This window comes from Coregonus lavaretus (genome assembly GCF_964263955.1).
Source record: "Coregonus lavaretus genome assembly, chromosome: 15".
Taxonomy (NCBI): domain Eukaryota; kingdom Metazoa; phylum Chordata; class Actinopteri; order Salmoniformes; family Salmonidae; genus Coregonus; species Coregonus lavaretus.
The window spans coordinates 49,915,707-49,942,246 of record NC_140002.1 but is presented as its reverse complement, the minus strand read 5'-3'; the positions used below and the strand labels follow the sequence as shown (position 1 = coordinate 49,942,246).

The 26,540-nt window shown below is 43.7% G+C and overlaps 1 protein-coding gene across 1 annotated transcript; it reads right to left on the bottom strand.

Annotated features, from left to right (window-relative positions):
* Positions 1-816: 816 nt before the first annotated feature.
* On the bottom strand, positions 817-26,007 carry LOC311143174 (septin-5-like; the record flags this gene model as incomplete). The annotated part of the gene is made up of 13 exons (XM_084178958.1): positions 817-888; positions 1,106-1,217; positions 1,418-1,580; positions 1,850-1,946; positions 2,061-2,162; positions 3,417-3,534; positions 3,732-3,866; positions 6,584-6,707; positions 6,868-6,954; positions 7,113-7,209; positions 10,628-11,029; positions 25,582-25,589; positions 25,959-26,007. The coding sequence occupies 13 exons, from the start codon at positions 26,005-26,007 to the stop codon at positions 817-819; spliced, it is 1,566 nt and encodes a 521-aa protein (XP_084035084.1).
* Between the last annotated feature and the right edge of the window lie 533 nt (positions 26,008-26,540).

Below are 26,540 nucleotides of genomic sequence, written 5' to 3'. Positions count from 1 at the left end.
AGAACACTCTGATGTTCAGTTTGACTTTTTTCTAATGTGTGTGTAGGTACGTATGGATGTATTTTTGTATGCATGTTTTTTTTTATCCTTGCCTGGTTTTGCATGTAGATTGCGATTTAGGTTCCGTTCCAATGTAGTTTTTTTGTATGTTTCTTTCTTTCTGGGACCATGTACAATATTGTATGATGTGGGCGGGATCTTGGACCTCATGCTACAATGTTATTATATATAAATATAAAACACAGATGTTTTCCCTATGGAGAAAGTTTAAGTTATATATCGCCTGTACATTTTGGGCTGCCTTTTAGATCTAACGGTCCACTATGTTTAAGATAACAGTACTACAAACTATTAATTATGAGAAATTATTATGAAATGAATGAAAACAAATAATAATGAAGATTCTTAATAAATCATATTACATTTACTACACTGTTGGTGCTGCTTCTTTCTTTCTGACACTTCAATGGTCTAAGTTTACTTCCTGAATTGACACCTCAGGTCTGTAGGGAATCAAGACTAGGCAGCAGCATCAGTAACAAAGTTTACAGGACCTCCTTATTTCTCATAAAACAGCTTGGGGGATCAGAAATGACATGGGTTCAGAACAGTCAGATGCAGAGGATTCCTGTCTGAGCTCATCTCCATGGAGACCCCGCAGGCTGATACACCAATGAGGTGAATGGTGCTGGTTTGATTGAGGGTGTCACATTTCTTCCTCTGATGCACATTTTCTTCTCCTCCCTTCTTCCTTCTCCCCTTTTCCAGGTGTCTCTGGAATGGACCTCAGAGAGGCCCAGGAGGATTGTGGGTAAATCAGTAGTCTGGTTTCTGTCTGTGTTGCATCTGCTCCTGGATCCTCTCCAACACCTCCTGCATCCTCCTCAACTAGACACAAAGGTGAGAGAGAGGTGAGGAAAGGGAGAGTGAGAGTGTGTTTATGTTGGTATTTGTTTGTGTGTGTGTGTCGGTCTAGGTTTTTGAGACGCTGAAGAAGAACATTCCAAATGTAGACTGGAAGAAGACCTCCAACTTCAACGCAGTGCAGTGCAATACATACTGGTGTGTGTGGTGTCGGTCTAGGAGTGCGCGTGTGTGTTCTTACCTCCTCGTCCTTCTGCCAGATGAGCCTCTCTGTCTCACTGTCTACAGGGGCCAGTGGGAGTGGGGTCATGGGGAAGTCAACACTGCTATCACTCCGAATCTTATCATGCAGGCTAACACACAGAACAAAACACAAAGGTAAATTAAATTGTGTAATCGTGTAATTATTTTTGTGCAGAAAAACTCATTCGTAGCACAACCGTTGTGCAAATGTGTTGTACATCAGTACAACTTTAGTGTGTATGGGGTAATTCTGTGTATGTCTATTCTGTGTGTGTGTGTGTCTGTGTGCATGCATGTGTGTAGAACCAACCTGCGTTTCCTCTCCTGCACCACCATGCGTGTCATGTTCTGTATACACTGTGCTCTGTAGTTCTCGTAGTGTGTCTCTCTGGTGACATCCTTCAGGTCCTGCATGTGAGTCCTCACCAACATGTTCCTCAGCAGCAGGAAATCACTGTGGGCCGGGTCCTCCACTGACAACACAACACTGATATTAGGTCTGTGTTTGTTTTCATAGAATTCATAGGATTCAATCAAAAGGTACACTGTCGACAGGTAATTTCCCTGACGTTCGCGGAGATTGCATTCACGGTAAACTGTGCGGATGCTGGCTCAAATATAAATCAAGTGTATTTTTTACAGGCAAGCTCAGTGAGGCCCGACTCTGCTGTTCGCCGTGCAAAGTCCAGTTGTGTGTGTGAGATCTGTAGTGTAAACGTGAAGGTGTGCGTGTGCAGCGTACCTTCCACTACACCCCAGGGGTAGAGCCGACCCCTGAACTTGCGTCCTTTACTCTCAACCTGTACGTTACTGCCAATTACAGCAAAAGGAATACTGTCCTAGAGAGCGAGAGACAGAGACTCATGGTTAAGCCATGTGGTCAGCGCTATATGCTATATACAAAACATACAGATCCCCTAATAGTCCTCTATCCTCCCCAGGTCTGAAGTCACCTTGAGCAGTTGCTCCTGCATCTTAAACTCCTCATCTTCATCACCATCACAGTCTGGGAACTGGTAGATGTTGATACCAAACTTCTCGATCTCCTCTCGGATCTACACATGCACACACATACGGTATTCACACCCCTTGACTTTTCCACATTTTGTTGTGTTACAGCCTGAATTGAAAATGGATTAAATAGCGTTTTTTTTTTTTTACTGGCCTACACACGATACCCCATAATGTCAAAGTGATTTTTTTTACAAATGAATAAAGAATGAAAAGTTGAAATGTTTTCAGTCAATAAGTATTCAACCCCTTTGTTAGGAAAGCCTAAATAAGTTCAGGAGTAAAAATGTGCTTAGCAAGTCACATAATAATTTAATCCTGTTTGCAACAAGGCACTAAAGTAATACTGCAAAAAATGTGGGAAAGCAATTCACTTTTTGTCTTGAATACGAAGTGTTATGTTTAGGGTAAATCCAATACAACACATTACCGGGTATCAATCTCCATATTTTAAAGCATAGTGGTGGCTGCATCATGTTATGGGTATGCTTGTAATTGTTAAGGACTGGGTAGTTTTTCAGGATAAAAAAGAAACAGAATGGAGCTAAGCACAGGCAAAATCCTAGAGAAAAAACCTGGTTCAGTCTGCTTTCCACCAGACTCTGGGAGATGAATTCTCCTTTCAGCAGGACAATAACCTAAAACACAAGGCCCAATCTACACTGGAGTTGCTTACCAAGAAGACAGTGAATGTTCCTGAGTGGCAGAGTTACAGTTTTGACGTAAATCTGCTTGAAAATCTATGGCAAGACCTGAAAATTGTTGTCTAGCAATGATATACAACCAATTTGACAGAGCTTGAAGAATTTTGAATATAATAAATGGGTAAATGTTGCACAATCCAGGTGTGGAAAGCTCTTAAGAGACTTACCCAGAAAGACTCACAGCTGTAATCGCTGACAAAGGTGATTCTAACATGTACTGACTCAGGGGGTTGAATACTTCTGTAATCAATATATATTAATGTTTTATTTTTCTTCTCTTTTTGTTTTTACAAATGTTAAAAAATTTCTTACACTTTGACAGAGTAATTTGTGTAGATTGGGAGGGGGGAAAACACAAATCAAATTGTAATCCCATTTTGTAACACAACGAAGTACTTTCTGAAGGTACTGTACATCAACATTATAGAACAGGTCAAGTATATACACCAACATTAGAGCATATAGCACAGGTATAAAACAACATTACATTGCATATAGCACAGAAATTCGGTAGCACAGATAGGAACACCACAGGTCAAATTAGCACTGGTAAAGATCATTAAAGATGACCATAACACAGGTACAGTCTCTTACCTTCATTTTCTTTCTGCGGACCTCAGTGGGTGTGAGGCTGTCAGCTTTGGCCAGAACAGGGACTATGTTCACCTTCTCATGCAGAGCCCTCATACAATCCACATCCAACGGACGCAGACTGGAGAGTCACACACACAGACAAAATGATTAAAATAATCGTGGAAAAGCAGGTTTACTGTGAAAGAACTGTGTGTATCTACCTCGTACACGTGTCGAGAGAGAGAGAGAGAGAGAGAGAGAGAGAGAGAGAGAGAGAGAGAGAGAGAGAGAGAGATATGTATTGTGTGTGTAGTATGAGTGTGTGTAGTCTGGTACCCGTGTCCGAAGGGAGAGATGAAGTAGAGGCAGCAGTGGACTCTGTTATCCTGGATGTTCTTTCTGTTTAAGCCGCTCTCGTCTCTGAAGTACTGCTCAAACTGCTGGTCAATGTAGTCCTCTATCTCTTTCCAGCTATAAAGAGCACAAACAACACCACTCAGAGGAAACTACAAACATGGTGGATCAACATGATGATAGATGTACACTCTCCACTATAGCTCCACATGGCGAAGTGACGTTTTCTACAAAAATCACGGAAGTGGGGTATAGAAGCAATCTTTCTCCATTGAAAGTAGTCAGGCCAAGCCCGAATTCAAGCAATAACGACACGCATAGTTAATTTATTTTTATTTTTATTTTTATTAAAGCTCCCGTCCAAATGTCGTGAATGATATACAGCGTGTATACAGTACCAGTCAAAAGTTTGGACACACCTACTCATTCAATGGTTTTCTTGATTTTTTACTGTTTTCTACATTGTAGAATAATAGTGAAGACATCAAAACTATGAAATAACACATATGGAATCATGTAGTATCCAAAAAAGTGTTAAACAAATCAAAATATATTTTATATTTGAGATTCTTCAAAGTATGCTTTTCCAACAGTCTTGAAGGAGTTCCCACATATGCTGAGCACTTGTTGGCTGCTTTTCCTTAACTCTACGGCCCAACCCATCCCAAACCATCTCAATTGGGTTGAGGTCGGGTGATTGTGGAGGCCAGGTCATTTGATGCAGCACTCCATCACTCTCCTTCTTGGTCAAATAGCCCTTACGCAGCCTGGAGGTGTGTTTTGGGTCATTGTCCTGTTGAAAAACAAATGATAGTCCCACTAATCGCAAACCAGATGGGATGGCGTTTCGCTGCAGAATGCTGTGGTAGCCATGCTGGTTAAGTATGCCTTGAATTCTAAATAAATCACAGACAGTGTCACCAGCAAAGCACCCCCACACCATCACACCTCCTCCTCCATGCTTCACGGTGGGAACCACACATGCAGAGATCATCCGTTCACCTACTCTGTGTTTCACAAAGACATGGCGGTTGGAACCAAAAATCTTAAATTTGGACTCATCAGACCAAAGGACAGATTTCCACCGGTCTAATGTCCATTGCTCGTGTTTCTTGGCCCAAGCAAGTCTCTTCTTATTATTGGTGTCCTTTAGTAGTGGTTTCTTTGCAGCAATTCGACCATGATGGCCTGATTCACGCAGTCTCCTCTGAACAGTTGATGTTGAGATGTGTCTGTTACTTGAACTTTGTGAAGCATTTATTTGGGCTGCAGTTATTCTAATGAACTTATCCTCTGCAGCAGATGTAACTCTGTCTTCCATTCCTGTGGCGGTCCTCATGAGAGCCAGTTTCATCATAGCGCTTGATGGTTTTTGAGACTGCACTTACAGAAACTTTCAAAATTCTTGAAATTCTCTGGATTGACTGACCTTCATGTGCTTATTTGAGCTGTTCTTGCCATAATATGGACTTGGTGTTTTACCAAATAGGGCTATCTTCTGTATACCACCTGTTAGAGCCGATTTGGGCATATTTTGTATAAAAGACTGAACATACTGAGCTCCATGTACATTTGTGTAAATATATTAAATATTAATGTATATGATGAAATATTAGGTACGTACCTTTATGATTTATTTTCCGGATTGAGATATATTCATTTGTTATTAGTGTAACTCAGTTTTTGGCCCCCCCTCTTGCCCATTCATTGTACTGTGTTAATTGTGTTAGTATAAAGGCAGGAAGTTGGGCCTTCGGGGGGAGGAGTCCTTGCTAGATGCGGGAGCGGTATAGTTTTTTGACCATATAGACATACAGAAATACAGACAGACAGGTCATATTATATGATGTATTTGCATTTCAAGTAATCTCTGCTTTAAGTTGATTGGAGAATACCTTTTTGTTAGATAAGAAGAATAAACATTTTTGTTGCACTATATCCCTGGATCTCATTGAATGTTTGGCCGTTTGGAAACGTTGAGTGTGGACTGTATGCGTCCGAAACAACCCCGCTTCAGGCTAGGGCAGTGGCTATGGTAAAGAGGAAAGGAAGCCACTACACCACCCATACCTTGTCACAACACAACTGATTGGCTAAAACGCATTAAGAAGGAAAGAAATTCCACAAATTAACTTTTAACAAGGCACACCTGTTAAAAGAAATGCATTTCAATTAAGCTGGTTGAGAGAATGCCAAGAGTGTGCAAAGCTGTCATCAAGGCAAAGGGTGGCTACTTTGAAGATTCTCAAATATTAAATATATTTTGATTTGTTTAACACTTTTTTGGTTACTACATAATTCCATATGTGTTATTTCATAGTTTTGATGTCTTCACTATTATTCTACAATGTAGAAAACATAACAAATAAATAAAAACCATTGAATGAGTAGGTGTGTCCAAACTTTTGACTGGTACTGTATATTCATGTCATAGTCACCAGTCAACTCCATTACACTCCAAAGTTACTTCAACTTCAACCAGTGAATGCTAGCGATGGCTAGCTATGCTAGTTATTCTACCAGTCTGTCTTAATGAATGTTAGCACAACCTGCACACGTAAATGTATATGTTTAAGGGGTATGCAGCAGGTTGATAACAATATCACCAAAGTATGTTGTTTTAGACATTTCAAACAACATTCCTAGCTAATGAGTATTTAATTTAAGAGTATGAAGAAGATTTAACAAGGCAACCTTGGGTTTAATTTGACTTGGTGCCAACGGCAGATTGAGGGATTTGTTTTACATCCACTGAATCGTCATTCCGTGAGGGACTATGATGGCAGCAAATCATCATGAGATCATCATGATTACGGCCTATATAACCCATGTACCTCTCCGTGTTGTTGACAGCGTCACCAAACCCTGGTGTATCTACGATGGAGAGTCTGAGTCTGACCCCCTTCTCCTCGATACCCACGGTGTGTTTGGTGATGTACACTGTTTGTGTGATCCGCTCTACACACACACACACACACACACACACACACACACACACACACACACACAAGTTGAATCCTATGGAATGATTTGCTGTTATAGCAATTCAGTAATAATAGTAGTTAATAGTAATGGACACATTGAGAAATTAGTTTTACTGACAATATTTCTGTCTCACCCTCTGCGTTCAGCACCTTCCTGTCGTTGTAGAGGTCTGTAAGGTACAGACTGTTGACCAGAGTGGATTTACCCAGACCAGACTCTCCTAGAGAAAGAAGGCAAGTCAGTCACTCTATCATCCACATTCTTTCTGCGTAAATACGTTGGGAAATGTTCATCTAAATAAAACAAAGTTCATTGGAATAGATTATTCTCTGTATTTAATTCATTTCAGTAGTAAACTGAGTAATTTAGATGTCTCACCTGCTACCATGAGGGTGAAGGCAAAGCCCTTTTTGACTGACTTCCTGTGTACCTGGTTGGGCAGAGTGGCAAAGCCCACATACTCCCTGTTCATGTCCTGTAGGGAAGACAGAAGACAGGATACAAACACAGCATCTATCAATCAACATACACTGCCTTCAGAAAGTATTCATACCCCTCGACTTATTCCACATTTTGTTGTTACAGCCTGAATTCAAAATGGATTAAATTTATTTATTTTCTCACCCATCTACACACAATACCCCATAATGGCAAAGTGAAAACATGCTTTAGAAATGTTTGCACATTTATTGAAAATGAAATACAGAAATAAGTACTCACACCCCTTTGCTATGACAAAATTGAGCTCAGGTGCATCCAATTTCCTTTGATCATCCTTGTGATGTCACTACAACTTGATTGGAGTCCACCTGTGGCCAATTCAATTGTTTGGACATGATTTAGAAAGAAAAACACCTGTGTATATAAGGTCCCACAGTTGACAGTGCATGTCAGAGCAGAGACTATACCATGAAGTCCAAGGAACTGTTCTCCGTAGATCTCCGAGATAGAATTGTGATGAGGCATATATCTGGGGAAGGGTATAAAACAATTTCTAGAGTGTCGAAAGTTTCCAAGAGCACAGAGGTCTCCATCATTGGGAAATGGAAAAAATATGGAACTACCCAGACTCTGCCTAGAGAAGGACCTACAGAGCTACAGAGCTCCTTGGCTGAGATGGGAGAACCTGCCAGAAGGACAGCAATCTATGCAGCACTTCACCAATCTGGGCTTTATGGGAGAGTGGCCAGACGGAAGCCACTCCTGAGAAAAAGGCACATGACGACATGCCTGGAATGTGCAAAAAATGCACATTAAAGACAGAGCATAAGACAAAAGATTCTGTGGTCTGATGAGACAAAATTTGAACTCTTTGGCCTGAATGCAAAGCGTCTGGAGAAAACGAGATACAGCTCATCACCCGTCTAACACCATCCCTACCGTGAAGCATCGTGGTGGCAGCATCATGTTATGGGGATGCTTTTCAGCAGCAGGGACTGAGACTGGTAAGGATAGAGGGAACAATGAGTGGAGCCAAATAAAGGCAAATCCTTGATGAGAACCTGCTTCAGAGTGCAAATTACCTTAGACTGGGCAGAAGATTTACATTCCAACAGGACAATGACCTCAAGCATACAGCCAAAGCAATGCTGGAATGGCTTCAGAACAAGAATGTGTAAGTCCTTGAGTGGTCCAGTCAAAGCCCAGACTTGAATCCCATTGAAAATCTGTTCACTGCCGCTCCCCACCTAACTTAACAGAGCTTGAGAAAACCTGCAAGGAAGAATGGGAGAAAATCCCAAAATCCAGATGTGCAAATGTACAGACATACCCAAGACATACTCAAAGCTGTAATCACCGCCAAAGGACCTTCTACAAAGTATTGACTCAGGGGTGTGAATTCTTACGTAAATTAAATATTTCAGTAATTCATTTTCAACAAATGTGCAAAAATATAAATGTAATCAATTTTGAATTCAAGCTGTAAAACAACAAAATGGGAAACATTTTTACATTACATTTTTGTCATTTAGCAGACGCTCTTATCCAGAGCGACTTACAGTTAGTGAATGCATACATTTTTATTTTTCATACTGGCCCCCCGTGGGAATCGAACCCACAACCCTGGCGTTGCAAACGCCATGCTCTACCAACTGATCTACATCCCTGCCGGCCATTCCCTCCCCTACCCTGGACGACGCTGGGCCAATTGTGCGCCGCCCCATGGGTCTCCAGGTCGCGGCCGGCTATGACAGAGCCTGGATTCAAACCAGGATCTCTAGTGGCACAGCTAGCACTGCGATGCAGTGCCTTAGACCACTGTGCCACTCGGGATAACCCTCGGGATAGTCAAGGGGTATGAATACTTTCTGAAGGCACTGTATGTTGGGCCATTTACAGTGCTTTCGGAAAGTATTCAGACCCTTTTTCCACATTTTGTTACGTTACAGCCTTATTCTAAAACGGATTACAAATATTTTTTCCCCTCATCAATCTACACACAATACCCCATAATGACAAAGCAAAATAAGGTTTTTAGACATTTTTGCTAATATATAATAAATAAATAAACATAAATATAACATTTACATAAGTATTCAGACCTTTTACTCAGTACTTTGTTGAAGAACCTTTGGCAGCGATTACAGCCTCGAGTATTCTTGGGTATGACGCTACACACTTGGCACACCTATTTTTGGGGAGTTTCTCCAATTCTTCTCTGCAGATCCTCTCAAGCTCTGTCAGGTTGGATGGGGAGCGTCTCTCCAGAGATGTCGGATCGGGTTCAAGTCCAGGCTGTGGCTGGGCCACTCAAGGACATTCAGAGACTTGTCCTGAAGCCACTTCTACATTGTCTTGGCTGTGTGCTTAGGGTCGTTGTCCTGTTGGAAGGTGAACCTTCGCCCCAGTCTAAGGTCCTGGGCGCTCAGGAGCAGGTTTTCATCAAGGATCTCTGTGTGCTTTGCTCTGTTAGTCTTTCCCTCGATCCTGACTAGTCTCCCAGTCCCTGCCGCTGAAAATCATCCCAACAGTATGATGCTGCCACCACCATGCTTCACCGTAGGGATGGTGCCAGGTTTCCTCCAGACGTGACGCTTGGCATTCAGGCCAAAGAGTTACATCTTGGTTTCATCAGACCAGAGATTCTTGTTTCTCATGGTCTGAGAGTCCTTTAGATGTCTTTTGGCAAACTCCAAGCGGGCTGTCATGTACCTTTTACTTCTTCCATTTAAGAATGATGGTGGCCACTGTGTTCTTGGGGACCTTCAATGCTGCAGACATTTTTTGGTACCCTTCCCCAGATCTGTGCCTCGACACAATCCTTTCTCGGAGCTCTACGGACAATTCCTTCGACCTCATGGCTTGGTTTTTGCTCTGACATGCACTGTCAACTGTGGGACCTTATATAGACAGGTGTGTGCCTTTCCAAATCATGTAAGAGCATCTGCTAAATGACAAAAAAATGTAAAATGTCCAATCAATTGAATTTACCGCAGGTGGACTCCAATCAAGTTGTAGAAACATCAAGGATGATCAATGGAAACAGGATGCACCGGAGCTCAATTTCGAGTCTCATAGCAAAGGTTCTGAATACTTAGGTAAATAAGGTATCTGTTTTTTATTTTTAATACATTTGCAAACATTTCTAAAAACCTGTTTTCACTTTGTCATTATGGGGTATTGTGTGTAGATTGATGAGGAAAACAATTTAGAATAAGGCTGTAACATAACAAAATGTGGAAAAAGTCAAGGGGTCTGAATACTTTCCGAATTCACTGTACTGTGTACATTGTAAAAGATGCTTATTGGTCACTACATCATTAGATACAAATACTATCAGACTTCTGCACACACTTTCTGAAGTTTTCATAATGATTCTAGCACTACAACTGTGCATACATAGGTCTCACTCAAACACACACACGTACCCACCGCTCACTACCCTCACCCACCTCTGCAGAGTCGTACGGGTCGAAGCATCCCCAGGGGCTGCGTGGTCGGGACTGAGGGGAGGAGTCCATGGACCGCGACCCCATAGAGGTCAGCTGGTACCTCCTCAGCTGCAGCGGCTCAAACTCTCCCTCTTGGGGGGCACGGCTGGGCCTGGGGGGAGCGAAGGGAGGGGGGCCACCAGGGGAGGGCCAGGGAAGCAGGGGTGTCCCTCCCAGGGTGTGAGGGGGTTGCCCCATCCCGGGCCCGGTTCCCTCTGGTTCTTGGTCAATGACAGGTGTGTGGCGTCCCGGGGTTGTGTGTTGGTCCACAGATGCACCCCGGGGATGGGGGACGGGGGGCAAGTCTCTCATGGTGTAGGCCAGCTCTGCATCCTCTGGCTCCTCGATAGACAGACTGGACAACTGGGGGAGGAGGGGGAGGGGGTTATAAAGCCAGACCATATTTATATTATAAAGCCCTTTTTACATCAGCTGTTGTCCGAAAGTGCTTTACAAATACCGGCCTAGACACTGAAGAGCAAGCAAAGCAGAAGCAAAAGCTTAGTGGAGGAGGGAAACTAGGATATATACCTGAAGAACAGAGTGTGCGCCATATCACTAACATCTGTCTCGTTATTTCATGTTAGAGGTCATGAAAAGGACATGAGTAAAGGAAGCCTCTTTAGACTATTGAGATCTACAGTAAATGGGGGGGGGGGGTCTGTGCTGTATGGAGGGCTTTGTAGAGAATAATCCTCAATCAACTCACATTAACTGTCTGATCAATGGGCCCGTCTACCTGCTCACACTAGTTAACCATAGATTGGCCCTACTTCACAACGTAAACACCGCGTTGCACTCTGGGATCGATTGGGGGGTAAATTTGCAAAGTCTGAGGTAAACACTGACTGAGTGAGGTGAAACACGGGGTCCGGTGCCGATACAACATGCTCAAAGTAAACTGCTGTGTACAGTACTGCCGGTCGGACTCCACACGACACAATGTTACATTTCACAGACTACCGACTGACCCAAAACAACAAGCAATTTGGAACACTTTAATTCGGAACGACAGACTTAAAAGTAGTAAGTGGACATTACATTTACATTTTAGTCATTTAGCAGACGCTCTTATCCAGAGCGACTTACAGTTAGTGAATACATATATATATTATTTTTTATACTGGCCCCCCGTGGGAATCAAACCCACAACCCTGGCGTTGCAAACGCCATGCTCTATCAACTGAGCTACATCCCTGCCGGCCATTCCCTCCCCTACCCTGGACGACGCTGGGCCAATTGTGCGCCGCCCATGAGTCTCCCGGTCGCGAACCAGGATCTCTAGTGACACAGTTAGCACTGCGATGCAGTGCCTTAGACCACTGCGCCACTCAGGACATCTGTATGTAGCCTGCATTTTGAGGGGGTGCCAGGACATATGACCAGAATACGTCAACAATATTTCCCTGGTCCAAAGAATGGCCTGACATAATCAAAACACACAACCTGACCTACCCTAATGCACAAATTACCCTGACTGAACCCCAACTTGCCCCATCGACTGTAAAAGGCCTACGGAAGAAACCAGCTGCACCCAAACGAAGAAGACGATCTAAGGTAGTTTAACTGCTTACTAGCTAAGTTAGCTTGATGCATGCTGTTGTGAGCTAGCTAACTAACAGACCTTTTGTACCTAACCAGGTTGCTTACGATGCTCCTTTGGCGGCCAATAATATTATTAAAACACGCATCATGAAGCGGGTGTTTCTGCTTTATTCAGCCCATCCCTGAACGTGGATTGTGCCTGGCTTATCTATGTAGCTGTCTTACAACGCACAGCTTCATAGCTAGCTAAAGGCCCAATCCACATTCTGGTATTGGGCTATCCTACAAACCAAAAAAATGAAGAGTAGAGACACTGTTCAAAACCACATTTTTTTTATTGTTTTATCAAGTGTTGAGTAATGACCAAGAACTGCAAGAGAATGATTATGTAACTAGCTAGGTATTCCAAAAATAACAGGCTTATAAATAACTAGGCTATTCTAGTCCACACGTTCCAATATGGTGACTTACCTTTAGAGTAGTTTGTGAGCGAAGAGAGGCTGTCTAGGGCAGGGATGTGCAACCCCCATTTTGAAGGCCCTCGGATCAATCCCCCCCCCATTTCTTTAGGAACTCAGTCTAGGTCTCAACTTACTGTTGCGAGTTAGGATAGTGCATTAGCAGTTGTTCTCTTGTTATGTCAGTCACTGATAGTCAGTCAATTAGCCCATGTCAGATCATTTGTTTTAGATTGCTAAGTTAGTTTAGCGGCCAGCTATCTAAACTTGTTATCATGGTTAAATTACCGGCCGGAGGGCCCCCATTGACTTTGTTGGTCAGTCTCACTCAGATATCATATTAAAAACTGCAAATGTGTAGAATTGCAGGAAATGTGTTGTAAAACAGCTAATTTTCTTCTCCACCCCAAGGAAAAATAAGTCGAATTGCACTAAATTAACTCTAAAACTGAAGAAATGTATCTCCGCTGTCAAGAGGGCGGCCACTAAAATGTTTTGCTACGCATTCATGAAGTCATGCTACCTATTGCACCTCAAAACGCATGCTGGATAATGGACTTTCATGATCCCAGTTTGGGGCAAGGACGAGATCCTTGTCTGTTTCACGTGCATTCATTCTTACTACAGTTGTTAAAAGGGAAATAGGAACAGGCCCAAGCCTCGTAGGCCTCTATATGCCTAATAACTTACCTCTATAATAAACACCTTGCTGTGTAGGCCATTTGTGTGTACATGTATCTGTGTATATTATACTAGTGTTATTGATTCTGAGAGGCAAGAATAATATATCTCCTCTGTCCCCTTTCAGGCTCCTCCTGGGTCTGTGCACACAGTGGGAGAAGGCACCTCAAGCGCTGTGGAGACAGTGAATGATGATCAGTTAAACATTATTGCATGTTGCAGGTGGTATTTTCCTATTTGCGGTAAAGTATTTTCTATAAGTAAATGAAATACCTTCTGTTCTCACTCAAAATCTAGAAGAATCGGCTTCCTATTTCGCAACAAAGCCTCCGTCACTCATGCTGCCAAACATGCCCTCGTTAAACTGACTATCCTACCGATCCTTGACTTAGGCGATGTCATTTACAAAATAGCCTCCAACACTCTACTCAGCAAATTGGATGTAGTCCATCACAGTGCCATCCGTTTTGTCACCAAAGCCCCATATACTACCCACCACTGTGACCTGTACACTCTTGTTGGCTGGTCCTCACTACATATTAGTCGCCAAACCCACTGGCTCCAGGTCATCTATAAATCACTGCTAGGCAAATCCCCACCTTATCTTAGCTCATTGGTCACCATAGCAACACCCACACGTAGTATGCGCTCCAGCAGGTATATCTCACTGGTCATCCCCAAAGCCAACACCTCCTTTGGCCGCCATTCCTTCCAGTTCTCTGCTGCCAATGACTGGAACAAACTGCAAAAATCTCTGAAGCTGGAGACTCTTATCTCCCTCACTAACTTTAAGCATCAGTTGTCAGAGCACCTTACCGATCACTGCACCTGTACACAGCCCATCTGAAATTAGCCCACCCAACTACCTGATCCCCATATTGTTATTTATTTTGCTCATTTGCACCCCAGTATCTCTATTTGCACATCATCTCTTGCACATCTATCATTCCAGTTTTAATACTAAATTGTAATTATTTTGCACTATGGCCTATTTATTGCCTTACCTCCATAACTTGCTACATTTGCACACACTGTACAGTGAGGGAAAAAAGTATTTGATCCCCTGCTGATTTTGTACGTTTGCCAACTGACAAAGAAATGAGCAGTCTATAATTTTAATGGTAGGTTTATTTGAACAGTGAGAGACAGAATAACAACAAAAAAATCCAGAAGAACGCATGTCAAAAATGTTATAAATTGATTTGCATTTTAAATGAGGGAAATAAGTATTTGACCCCTCTGCAAAACATGACTTAGTACTTGGTGGCAAAACCCTTGTTGGCAATCACAGAGGTCAGACGTTTCTTGTAGTTGGCCACCAGGTTTGCACACATCTCAAGAGGGATTTTGTTCCACTCCTCTTTGCAGATCTTCTCCAAGTCATTAAGGTTTCGAGGCTGACGTTTGGCAACTCAAACCTTCAGCTCCCTCCACAGATTTTCTATGGGATTAAGGTCTGGAGACTGGCTAGGCCACTCCAGGACCTTAATGTGCTTCTTCTTGAGCCACTCCTTTGTTGCCTTGGCCATGTGTTTTGGGTCATTGTCATGCTGGAATACCCATCTACGACCCATTTTCAATGCCCTGGCTGAGGGAAGGAGGTTCTCACCCAAGATTTGACGGTACATGGCCCCGTCCATCGTCCCTTTGATGCGGTGAAGTTGTGCTGTCCCCTTAGCAGAAAAACACCCCCAAAGCATAATGTTTCCATCTCCATGTTTGACGGTGGGGATGGTGTTCTTGGGGTCATAGGCAGCATTCTTCTTCCTCCAAATACGGCGAGTTGAGTTGATGCCAAAGAGCTCTATTTTGTTCTCATCTGACCACAACACTTTCACCCAGTTCTCCTCTGAATCATTCAGATGTTAATTGGCAAACTTCAGACGCCCCTGTATATGTGCTTTCTTGAGCAGGGGGACCTTGCGGGCGCTGCAGGATTTCAGTCCTTCACGGCGTAGTGTGTTACCAATTGTTTTCTTGGTGACTATGGTCCCAGCTGCCTTGAGATCATTGACAAGATCCTCCCGTGTAGTTCTGGGCTGATTCCTCACCGTTCTCATGATCATTGCAACTCCACGAGGTGAGATCTTGCATGGAGCCCCAGGCCGAGGGAGATTGACAGGTCTTTTGTGTTTCTTCCATTTGCGAATAATCGCACCAACTGTTGTCACCTTCTCACCAAGCTGCTTGGCGATGGTCTTGTAGCCCATTCCAGCCTTGTGTAGGTTTACAATCTTGTCCCTGACATCCTTGGAGAGCTCTTTGGCCTAGGCCATGGTGGAGAGTTTGGAATCTGATTGATTGATTGCTTCTGTGGACAGGTGTCTTTTATACAGGTAACAAACTGAGATTAGGAGCACTCCCTTTAAGAGTGTGCTCCTAATCTCAGCTCGTTACCTGTATAAAAGACACCTGGGAGCCAGAAATCTTTCTGATTGAGAGGGGGTCAAATACTTATTTCCCTCATTAAAATGCAAATCAATTTATAACATTTTTGACAAGCGTTTTTCTGGATTTTTTTGTTGTTATTCTGTCTCTCACTGTTCAAATAAACCTACCATTAAAATTATAGACTGATCATTTCTTTGTCAGTGGGCAAACATACAAAATCAGCAGGGGATCAAATACTTTTTTCCCTCACTGTATATATATATTTTCTGTTGTATTTTTTACTTTATGTTTTGTTCACCCCATATGTAACTCTGTGTTTTTTTATCGCACTGCTTTGCTTTATCTTGGCCAGGTCGCAGTTGTAAATGAGAACTTGTTCTCAACTGGCTTACCTGGTTAAATAAAGGTCCAAAAAAAAGAAAAAAAGAACTGGCGTGTGTATGTGAGAGAGAGAGAGAAAAAAATGGTGTTATTGTTTTTGAGAGGAGCCACCGAGTGTATAGATGACATTACAAAACTGAAAATCATTGACGCAGGTCAGGAGATTTACCTATTCTTACTGGTCTAGTATTTTTCTTGGCCTTTCTGGAGGGCTGGTGCCATCTCTGCTCCTGGAATGTACAGCTTGGGGGTGCAGTGTTGATGCCGGTGCTGATTGTATCCAAAAAGGCCAAACAGGAGTCCAGCCATATGATTGCACTTCTCACCTGTCCCAGCCACACAGGTACAGCGGGCACTTGCCACTGGTCTTGTGTTATGGAGGACCAGACCAGTTTGGTCGTTTATTTGTATTTTTAAATGAGGCAAGGACTTTGGTCCCTGACATTAGTAGCATCCTGCACCTTGTTGAATTCCACCTCGCTCACACCTACAGTGCATTTGAAAAGTATTCAGACCCTTTGACTTTTTCCATATTTTGTTACGCTACAGCCTTATTCACAATACCTCATAATGACAAAGCAAAAACAGGTTTTTAGAAATGTTAGCAAATATTCTTAAATTTTTTAAAATCACATTTCCATAAGTATTCAGACCCTTTTCTCAGTACTTTGTTGAAGCACCTTTGGCAGCGATTACAGCCTCGAGTCTTCTTGGGTATGACGCTACAAGCTTGGCGCACCTGTATTTGGGGAGTTTCTCCCATTCTTCTCTGCAGATACTCTCAAGCTCGGTAAGGTTGGATGGGGAGCGTCGCTGCACAGCTATTTTCAGGTCTCTCCAGAGATTTTCGATCTGGTTCAAGTCCGGGCTCTGGCTGGGCCACTCAAGGACATTCAGAGACTTGTCCCGAAGCCACTTCTGCGTTGTCTTGGCTGTGTGCTTAGGGTTGTTGTCCTGTTGGAAGGTGAACCTTCGCCCCAGTCTGAAGTCCTGAGCGCTCTGAGCAGGTTTTCATCAAGGATCTCTCTGTACTTTGTTCTGTTCATCTTTCCCTCAATCCTGACTAGTCTCCCAGTCCCTGCCGCTGAAAATCATCCCCACAGCATGATGCTGCCACCACCATGCTTCACCGTAGGGATGGTGCCATGTTTCCTCCAGATGTGACACTTGGCATTCAGGCCAAAGAGTTCAATCTTGGTTTCATCAGACCAGAGAATCTTGTTTCTCATGGTTTGAGAGTCTTTAGGTGCCTTTTGACAAACTCCAAGCGGGCTGTCATGAGATGGTTGTCCTTCTGGAAGGTTCTCCCACCTCCACAGATGTACTCTGGAGCTCTTTCAGAGTGACCATCGGGTTCTTGGTAACCTCCCTGACCAAGGCCCTTCTCCCCCGATTGCTCAGTTTGGCCGGGCGGCCAGCTTTAGGAAGAGTCTTGGTTCCAAACTTCTTCCATTTAAAAATGATGGAGGCCACTGTGTTCTTGGGGACCTTCAATGCTGCAGACATATTTTAGTACCTTTCCCCAGATCTGTGCTACGACACAATCTCAGAGCTCTACGGACAATTCCTCGACCTTATGGCTCGTTTTTTTCTCTGACATGCACTGTCAACTGTGGGACCTTATATAGAGAGGTGTGTGCCTTTCCAAATCATGTCCAATCAATTGAATTTACCACAGGTGGACTCCAATCAAGTTGTAGAAACATCTCAAGGATGATCAATGGAAACAGGATGCACCTGAGCTCAATTTCGAGTCTCATAGCAAAGCGTCTGAATACTTCTTATTTACATATCTTTCTTATTTATTTTTTGCAAACATTTTGAAAAACCTGTTTTTTGCTTTGTTATTATGGGGTATTGTGTGTAGATTGATGAGGGAAAAAAACAATTTAATCAATTTTAGAATAAGGCTGTAATGTAACAAAATGTGGAAAAAGTCAATGGGTCTGAATACTTTCCGAATGCACTGTAAATACATTGTACCCCTTCCTCCCCAGACTGAACTTCCTCCTCCTTGATTCCTATCATTCTCTTTGTGAGGAACTCCACTATTGTGCTGTAGGAGAATTTGTCTGGGATGCTCAACATATTACAGATTTACATAATGCTCAATTAGCAAAATTGTGTTGGACAACTTGTAGGTAGAGTAAGAAGACAACCGTTCATTGGTAAAGATAGCTAGCAAGCTAGCAACGATGAAATCAGTTAGATAACGTTAACTAGCTAGCTAGGCTACCAGTATAATCAACTAGATAACCTAGCTTAAAACGGCTCCCACAGAGAGGACTGCATTGCTTTCGGCAAATCTGACCACGAATCCATTTTGCTCCTACCTTCCTATAGGCAGAAACTCAAACAGGAAGTACCCGTGCTAAGGACTAGTCAACACTGGTCTGACCAATTGGAATCCACGCTTCAAGATTGTTTTGATCAAGCGGACTGGGATATGTTCCGGGTAGCTTCAGAGAATAATATCGATGTATATACTGATACGGTGACTGAGTTTATCAGGAAGAGTATAGGAGATGTTGTACCCACTGTGAATATTAAAACTTACCCTAACAAGAAACCGTGGATAGATGGCAGCATTTGCGCAAAACTGAAAGAGCGAACCACTGCATTGAACTATGGCAAGGTGACTGGGAATATGGTAGAATACAAACAGTGTTGTTATTCCCTCCACAAGGTAATCAAACAGGCAAAACGTCAATATAGGGACAAAGTGGAGTCGCAATTCAACGGCTCAGACATGAGATGTATGTGGCAGGGTCTACAGACAATCACGGACTACAAAAAGAAAACCAGCCACGTCGTGGACACCGACATCTTGCTTCCGCACAAGCTAAACACCTTCTTCGCCCGCTTTGAGGATAATACAGAGCCACCGACCAGGCCCGCTAACAAGGACTGTGGGCTCTCCTTCTCCGTGGCCGATGTGAATAGACATTTTAAGCGTGTTAACCCTTGTAAGGCTGCCGGCCCAGATGGCATACCTAGCCGCGTACTCAGAGCATGCGCCGACCAGCTGGCTGGTGTGTTTACGGACATATTCAATCTCTCCCTATCCCAGTCTGCTGTCCCCACATCCTTCAAGATGGCCACCATTGTCCCTGTACCCAAGAAAGCAAAGGTAACTGAACTAAATGACTATCGCCCCGTAGCACTCAATTCTGTCATCATGAAGTGCTTTGAGAGACTAGTCAAGGATCATATCACCTCTACCTTACCTGCTATCCTAGACCCACTTCAATTTGCTTACCGCCCCAATAGATCCACAGACGATGCAATCACCATCACACTGCCCTATCCCATCTGGACAAGAGGAATACCTATGTAAGAATGCTGTTCATTGACTATAGCTCAGCATTCAACACCATAGTAACCTCCAAGCTCATCATTAAGCTTGAGGCCCTGGGTCTGAACCCCACCCTGTGCAACTGGGTCCTGGACTTCCTGATGGACTTCCTGATGGGTGGTGAAGGTAGGAAACAACACCTCCACTTTGCTGATCCTCAACACTGGGGCCCCACAAGGGTGCACGCTCAGCCCCCTCCTGTACTCCCTGTTCACCCATGACAGCGTGGCCAAGCACGCCTCCAACTCAATCATCAAGTTTGCAGACGACACAACAGTAGTAGGCTTGATTACCAACAATGACGAGACAGGCTACAGGGAGGAGGTGAGGGCTCTGGGAGTGTGGTGCCAGGAAAATAACCTCTCACTCAACGTCAACAAAACAAAGGAGATGATCGTGGACTTCAGGAAACAGCAAAGGGAGCACCCCCCTATCCACATCGATGGGACCGCAGTGGAGAAGGTGGAAAACTTCAAGTTCCTCGGCCTACACATCACTGACAAACTGAAATGGTCAACAGCGCCTCTTCAACGTCAGGAGGCTGAAGAAATGTGTCTTGGCACCCTCTGGAAAACATCCTGTCGGACTGTATCACCGCCTGGTACGGCAAGTGCACCTCCCGCAACCGCAGGGCTCTCCAGAGGGTGGTGCGGTCTGCCCAACGCATCACCGGGGGCAAACTACCAGCCCTCCAGGACACCTACAGCACCCGATGTCACAGGAAGGCCAAAAAGATCATCAAGGACATCAACCATCCGAGCCACTGCCTGTTCACCCCGCTATCATCCAGAAGGCGAGGTCAGTACAGGTGCATCATAGCTGGGACCAAGAGACAGAAAAACAGTTTCTATCTCAAGGCCATCAGATTGTTAAATAGCCTTCACTAGCACATTAGAGGCTGCTGCCTATATACATAGATTAGAAATCACTGGCCACTTTAATAAATGGAACACTAGTCAGTCAATAATGTTTACATATCTTGCATTACTCATCTCATATGTACAGTTGAAGTCGGAGGTTTACATACACCTTAGCCAAATACATTTCAACTCAGTTTTAAAAGAGTTGTGATGATGCTGTGACACACCGCCCCAGACCATGATGGACCCTCCACCTCCAAATTGATCCCACTCCAGAGTACAGGCCTCGGTGTAACGCTCATTCCTTCGACGATAAACGCGAATCCGACCATCACCCCTGGTGAGACAAAACCGCGACTCGTCAGTGAAGAGCACTTTTTGCAAGTCCTGTCTGGTCCAGCGCCGGTGGGTTTGTGCCCATAGGTGACGTTGTTGCCGGTGATGTCTGGTGAGGACCTGCCTTACAACAGGTCTACAAGCCCTCAGTCCAGCCTCTCTCAGCCTATTGTGGACAGTCTGAGCACTGATGGAGGGATTGTGTGTTCCTGGTGTAACTCGGGCAGTTGTTGTTGCCATCCTGTACCTGTCCCGCAGGTGTGATGTTCGGATGTACCGATCCTGTGCAGGTGTTGTTACACGTGGTCTGCCACTGCGAGGACGATCAGCTGTCCGTCCTGTCTCCCTGTAGCGCTTTCTTAGGTGTCTTACAGTACGTACATTGCAATTTATTGCCCTGGCCACATCTGCAGTCCTCATGCCTCCTTGCAGCATGCCTAAGGCACATTCACGCAGATGAGCAGGGACCCTGGGCATCTTTCTTTTGGTGTTTTTCAGTCAGTAGAAAGGCCTCTTTAGTGTCCTAAGTTTTCATAACTGTGACCTTAATTGCCTACCATCTGTAAGCTGTTAGTGTCTTAACGACTGTTCCACAGGTGCATGTTCATTAATTGCTTATGGTTCATTGAACAAGCATGGTAACAGTGTTTAAACCCTTTACAATGAAGATCTGTGAAGTTATTTTGAATTTTACGAATTATCTTTGAAAGACAGGGTCCTGAAAAGGGGAGTTTATATATAGTATCAGTCAAAAGTTTGGACACTTACTCATTCCAGGGTTTTTCTTTATTTTTACATTGTAGAATAATAGTGAAGACATCAAAACTATGAAATAACACATATGGAATCATGTAGTAACCAAAAAAGTGTTAAACAAATAAAAATATATTTTATATTTGAGACTCTTGGCATTCTCTCAACCAGCTTCATGAGGTAGTCACCTGGAATGCATTTCAATTAACAGGTGTGCCTTCTTAAAACTTAATTTGTGGAATTTCTTTCCTTCTTAATGGGTTTGAGCCAATCAGTTGTGTTGTGACAGGTAGGGGGGGTATACAGAAGATAGCCCTATTTGGTAAAAGACCAAGTCCATATTATGGAAAGAACAGCTCAAATATGCAAAGAGAAACAACAGTCCCTCATTACTTTAAGGCATGAAGGTCAGTCAATACGGAACATTTCAAGAGCTTTCAAAGTTTCTTCAAGTGCAGTCGCAAAAACCATCAAGCGCTATGATGAAATTGGCTCTCATGAGGACCACCACAGGAATGGAAGACCCAGAGTAACCTCTGCTGCAGAGGATAAGTTCATTAGAGTTACCAGCCTCAGAAATTGCAGCCCAAATAAATGCTTCACAGAGTTCAAGTCACAGACATCTCAACATCAACTATTCAGAGGAGACTGTGTGAATCAGGCCTTCATTGTCGAATTGCTGCAAAGAAACCACTACTAAAGGACACCAATAATAAGAAGAGACCTGCTTGGGCCAAGAAACACGAGCAATGGACATTAGACTGGTGGAAATTTGTCCTTTGGTCTGGAGTCCAAATTTGAGATTTTTGGTTCCAACCGCTGTGTCTTTGTGAGACGCGGTGTGGGTGAACAGATGATCTCCACATGTGTAGTTCCCACTGTAAAGCATGGAGGAGGAGGTGTTATGTTGTGGAGGAGCTTTGCTGGTGACACTGTCGTGATTTATTTAGAATTCAAGGCACACTTAACTAGCATGGCTACCACAGCATCTGGTTTGGGCTTAGTGGGACTCAACACACCTCCAGGCTGTGTAAGGGCTATTTTACCAAGAAGGAGAGTGATGGAGTGCTGCATCAGATGACCTGGCCTCCACAATCCCCCGACCTCAACCCAATTGAGATGGTTTGGGATGAGTCGGACCACAGAGTGAAGGAAAAGCAGCAAACAAGTGCTCAGCATATGTGGGAACTCTTTCAAGACTGTTGGAAAAGCATTCCAGGTGAAGCTGATTGAGAGAATGCCAAGAGTGTGCAAAGCTGTCATGAAGACAAAGGGTGGCTATTTGAAGAATCTCAAATATAAAATATATTTTGTTTAACACTTCATTGGTTACTACATGATTCCATATCAGTTATTTCATAGTTTTGATGTCTTCACTAAAACATGAATGAGTAGGTGTGTCCAAACTTTTGACTGGTCCTGTGTATATATATATATATATATACACACACTGCTCAAAAAAATAAAGGGAACACAAAAAATAACACATCCTAGATCTGAATGAATGAAATAATCTTATTAAATACTTTTTTCTTTACATAGTTGAATGTGCTGACAACAAAATCACACAACAATTATCAATGGAAATCTAATTTATCAACCCATGGAGGTCTGGATTTGGAGTCACCCTCAAAATTAAAGTGGAAAACCACACTACAGGCTGATCCAACTTTGATGTAATGTCCTTAAAACAAGTCAAAATGAGGCTCAGTAGTGTGTGTGGCCTCCACGTGCCTGTATGACCTCCCTACAACGCCTGGGCATGCTCCTGATGAGGTGGCGGATGGTCTCCTGAGGGATCTCCTCCCAGACCTGGACTAAAGCATCCGCCAACTCCTGGACAGTCTGTGGTGCAACGTGGCGTTGGTGGATGGAGCAAGACATGATGTCCCAGATGTGCTCAATTGGATTCAGGTCTGGAGAACGGGCGGGCCAGTCCATAGCATCAATGCCTTCCTCTTGCAGGAACTGCTGACACACTCCAGCCACATGAGGTCTAGCATTGTCTTGCATTAGGAGGAACCCAGGGCCAACCGCACCAGCATATGGTCTCACAAGGGGTCTGAGGATCTCATCTCGGCACATAATGGCAGTCAGGCTACCTCTGGCGAGCACATGGAGGGCTGTGCGGCCCCCCAAAGAAATGCCACCCCGCACCATGACTGACCCACCGCCAAACCGGTCATGCTGGAGGATGTTGCAGACAGCAGAACGTTCTCCACGGCGTCTCCAGACTCTGTCACGTCTGTCACATGTGCTCAGTGTGAACCTGCTTTCATCTGTGAAGAGCACAGGGCTCCAGTGGCGAATTTGCCAATCTTGGTGTTCTCTGGCAAATGCCAAACGTCCTGCACGGTGTTGGGCTGTAAGCACAACCCCCACCTGTGGACGTCGGGCCCTCATACCACCCTCATGGAGTCTGTTTCTGACCGTTTGAGCAGACACATGCACATTTGTGGCCTGCTGGAGGTCATTTTGCAGGGCTCTGGCAGTGCTCCTCCTGCTCCTCCTTGCACAAAGCCGGAGGTAGCAGTCCTGCTGCTGGGTTGTTGCCCTCCTACGGCCTCCTCCACGTCTCCTGATGTACAGGCCTGTCTCCTGGTAGCGCCTCCATGCTCTGGACACTACGCTCACAGACACAGCAAACCTTCTTGCCACAGCTCGCATTGATGTGCCATCCTGGATGAGCTGCACTACCTGAGCCACTTGTGTGGGTTGTAGACTCCGTCTCATGCTACCACTAGAGTGAAAGCACCGCCAGCATTCAAAAGTGACCAAAACATCAGCCAGGAAGCATAGGAACTGAGAAGTGGTCTGTGGTCACCACCTGCAAAACCAGTCCTTTATTGGGGGTGTCTTGCTAATTGCCTATAATTTCCACCTGTTGTCTATTCCATTTGCACAACAGCATGTGACATTTATTGTCAATCAGTGTTGCTTCCTAAGTGGACAGTTTGATTTCACAGAAGTGTGATTGACTTGGAGTTACATTGTGTTGTTTAAGTGTTCCCTTTATTTTTTTGAGCAGTGTGTATATATATATATATATATATATATTTCTGATTTCTGCTCTACAGACACAGTGATCTGAGCTATCTGATTGGCCAGTGATAGGCCTATATGTGCACTTGATTTGCTCTCTGGGCCCATCTTCAGACACATGAAATGGGAACACTGTCTTCCCGGCGCTAGGGCTGCTAAATCAAAATGCACCTACCGCCAACAGCGCAATTAAAAAAAAAAAGAATAATAGTAATGCAAGGTTTTCGTTGGGTTTTTTACAGAAATGTTTGTCGATCGACTAGGAATGCCTTGAAGATCGACCAGTCGATTGTGACTGGTTGGTGACCACTGTTCACTCTAATTCTATGGGCCCAACGTCCTACCCGTCACATCTTATTACCCACAACAACGAGCTTAACGCTAGGCTCTCGCTAATACGCTGATCTCCGGTAAGAGGATGGGGGGTTGGCGACTTAGTCTAGCACAAACACACACATTGTAACCTACATACAAATCAGACTATTCTACAAATATAGGTGTAACTAAAGGGCTAGCTCTCGAAAACTCTTCTTCTCCGTATGTAGTGTTTTCAGCAATTACATTTGCCCACATTTGGCTCTGTGTAAAGTACAATTTCGACACTGTGTTTTAACGTTTAGAAACTTCAAAAATCGCTTTCAATAAGGTTTTTCTAATCATATACTGATATGCCCCTTTTCTTTCATGTAAGCAAGAAATAATCTTTAAAATTAAAAAAGATACACTTGCTGTAGCAGTTTTGCAAAGATCCATACACTGTGTGTGTCTCCAGTTGACAAACTACAATTCCTCCCCAGTTAGCTCACACACAGGTGTTCGAAGCAGTTAGCATAGGTGGGGGCCTGTCTTCCCTCTGTCTTCCGAAAACAAGCACTGTAACATGGAGATCTGGTTGTGTGGGAACACTAACCTTAACCCTATAAAAGGTGTGTAGTAATTTACCTTTTGTTTTTTGAAAATTATTTATTGCTGATATGAAAGATACATTCCAAAACAGTACCACAAGCAATGCGAGTTACTGTTTAGAGGAAGTGTTGGGGGCTCTTAACAAAGATACTATTGTCAATAGGAGCTAAAGTAGTTAGTCTATGAATGGTGTCCTAAAGGTCCTACCTGGTTGTCTGAAGAGTGCAGAATAGAGGCCAGAGGAGAGGGTAGAGAGGACACAATAAGTTATGGGAAGATAGCATGCCGTTAAATCAATAAAGAGATTAATTGAGCAATGTGAAACTATCTAAAACATGGATCTGTCTGACCTGGCCAATCGGATATCAGTAAAAAAATTAATGAAAAGATGTATGTTAGATGATAGCAGAATAAACTAAATTATAGGCAACATCTATTGCACAAAAAAAACATTATCCAACATTACACCATAACTGCAGGTAAAAACAGAACATTTTAATCATACGCTCTGTTCTATCTTTTTCAATAATATTGCAGTTACTATTTCAAAGGGCTAGATGCCATGACTGCACCACCGAATTTACCAGGTTTGAAGCTGCTGCGGAACCTGACAGGCGATGACATGTGGTCCATGTTGCGGTGCAGTGCGCTGTCAGCTGGTCATCGGACGACTAGGATCCCATCCCCTCCGGTCCGTCAATGAGCGTTCAGTTTGCTACGTTGTAGAACGGTTTGTACTGAACGACACGTTTTCCCAAAACGTTCTTGAACAGACTTTGAGATATGTTTGCTCCGTTCAGTACGTATGCGGGGGTGTGGCTTGCAGCAACGAGTGACGTATTTAAAGGGAAGCGGTGCATTTTGAACCCCAACCCAACCATAACCACGTTTTTCAACTGGTCGTACAGCACCGCTCCTGTTCAATTGAATGTTCTATATAATTTGTATGTACTGGTTGATCAGTTCAGTTCAACACACCTGGTCTTCCTGGTAGGTTAAATCAAAATATGAAGTGCCTGCGGCACTCCAAGACCAGGGTTGCCTACCCCTGCCTAAGGACCTCGGAAATCTCTGACTTCAGTGGTTTCAAAACAACTCGGAAAAAAACGAGATCAGACTGGGGAAAAAATCGTCATCCAACTCGGAATTCTAAGTCGGAAACTCAG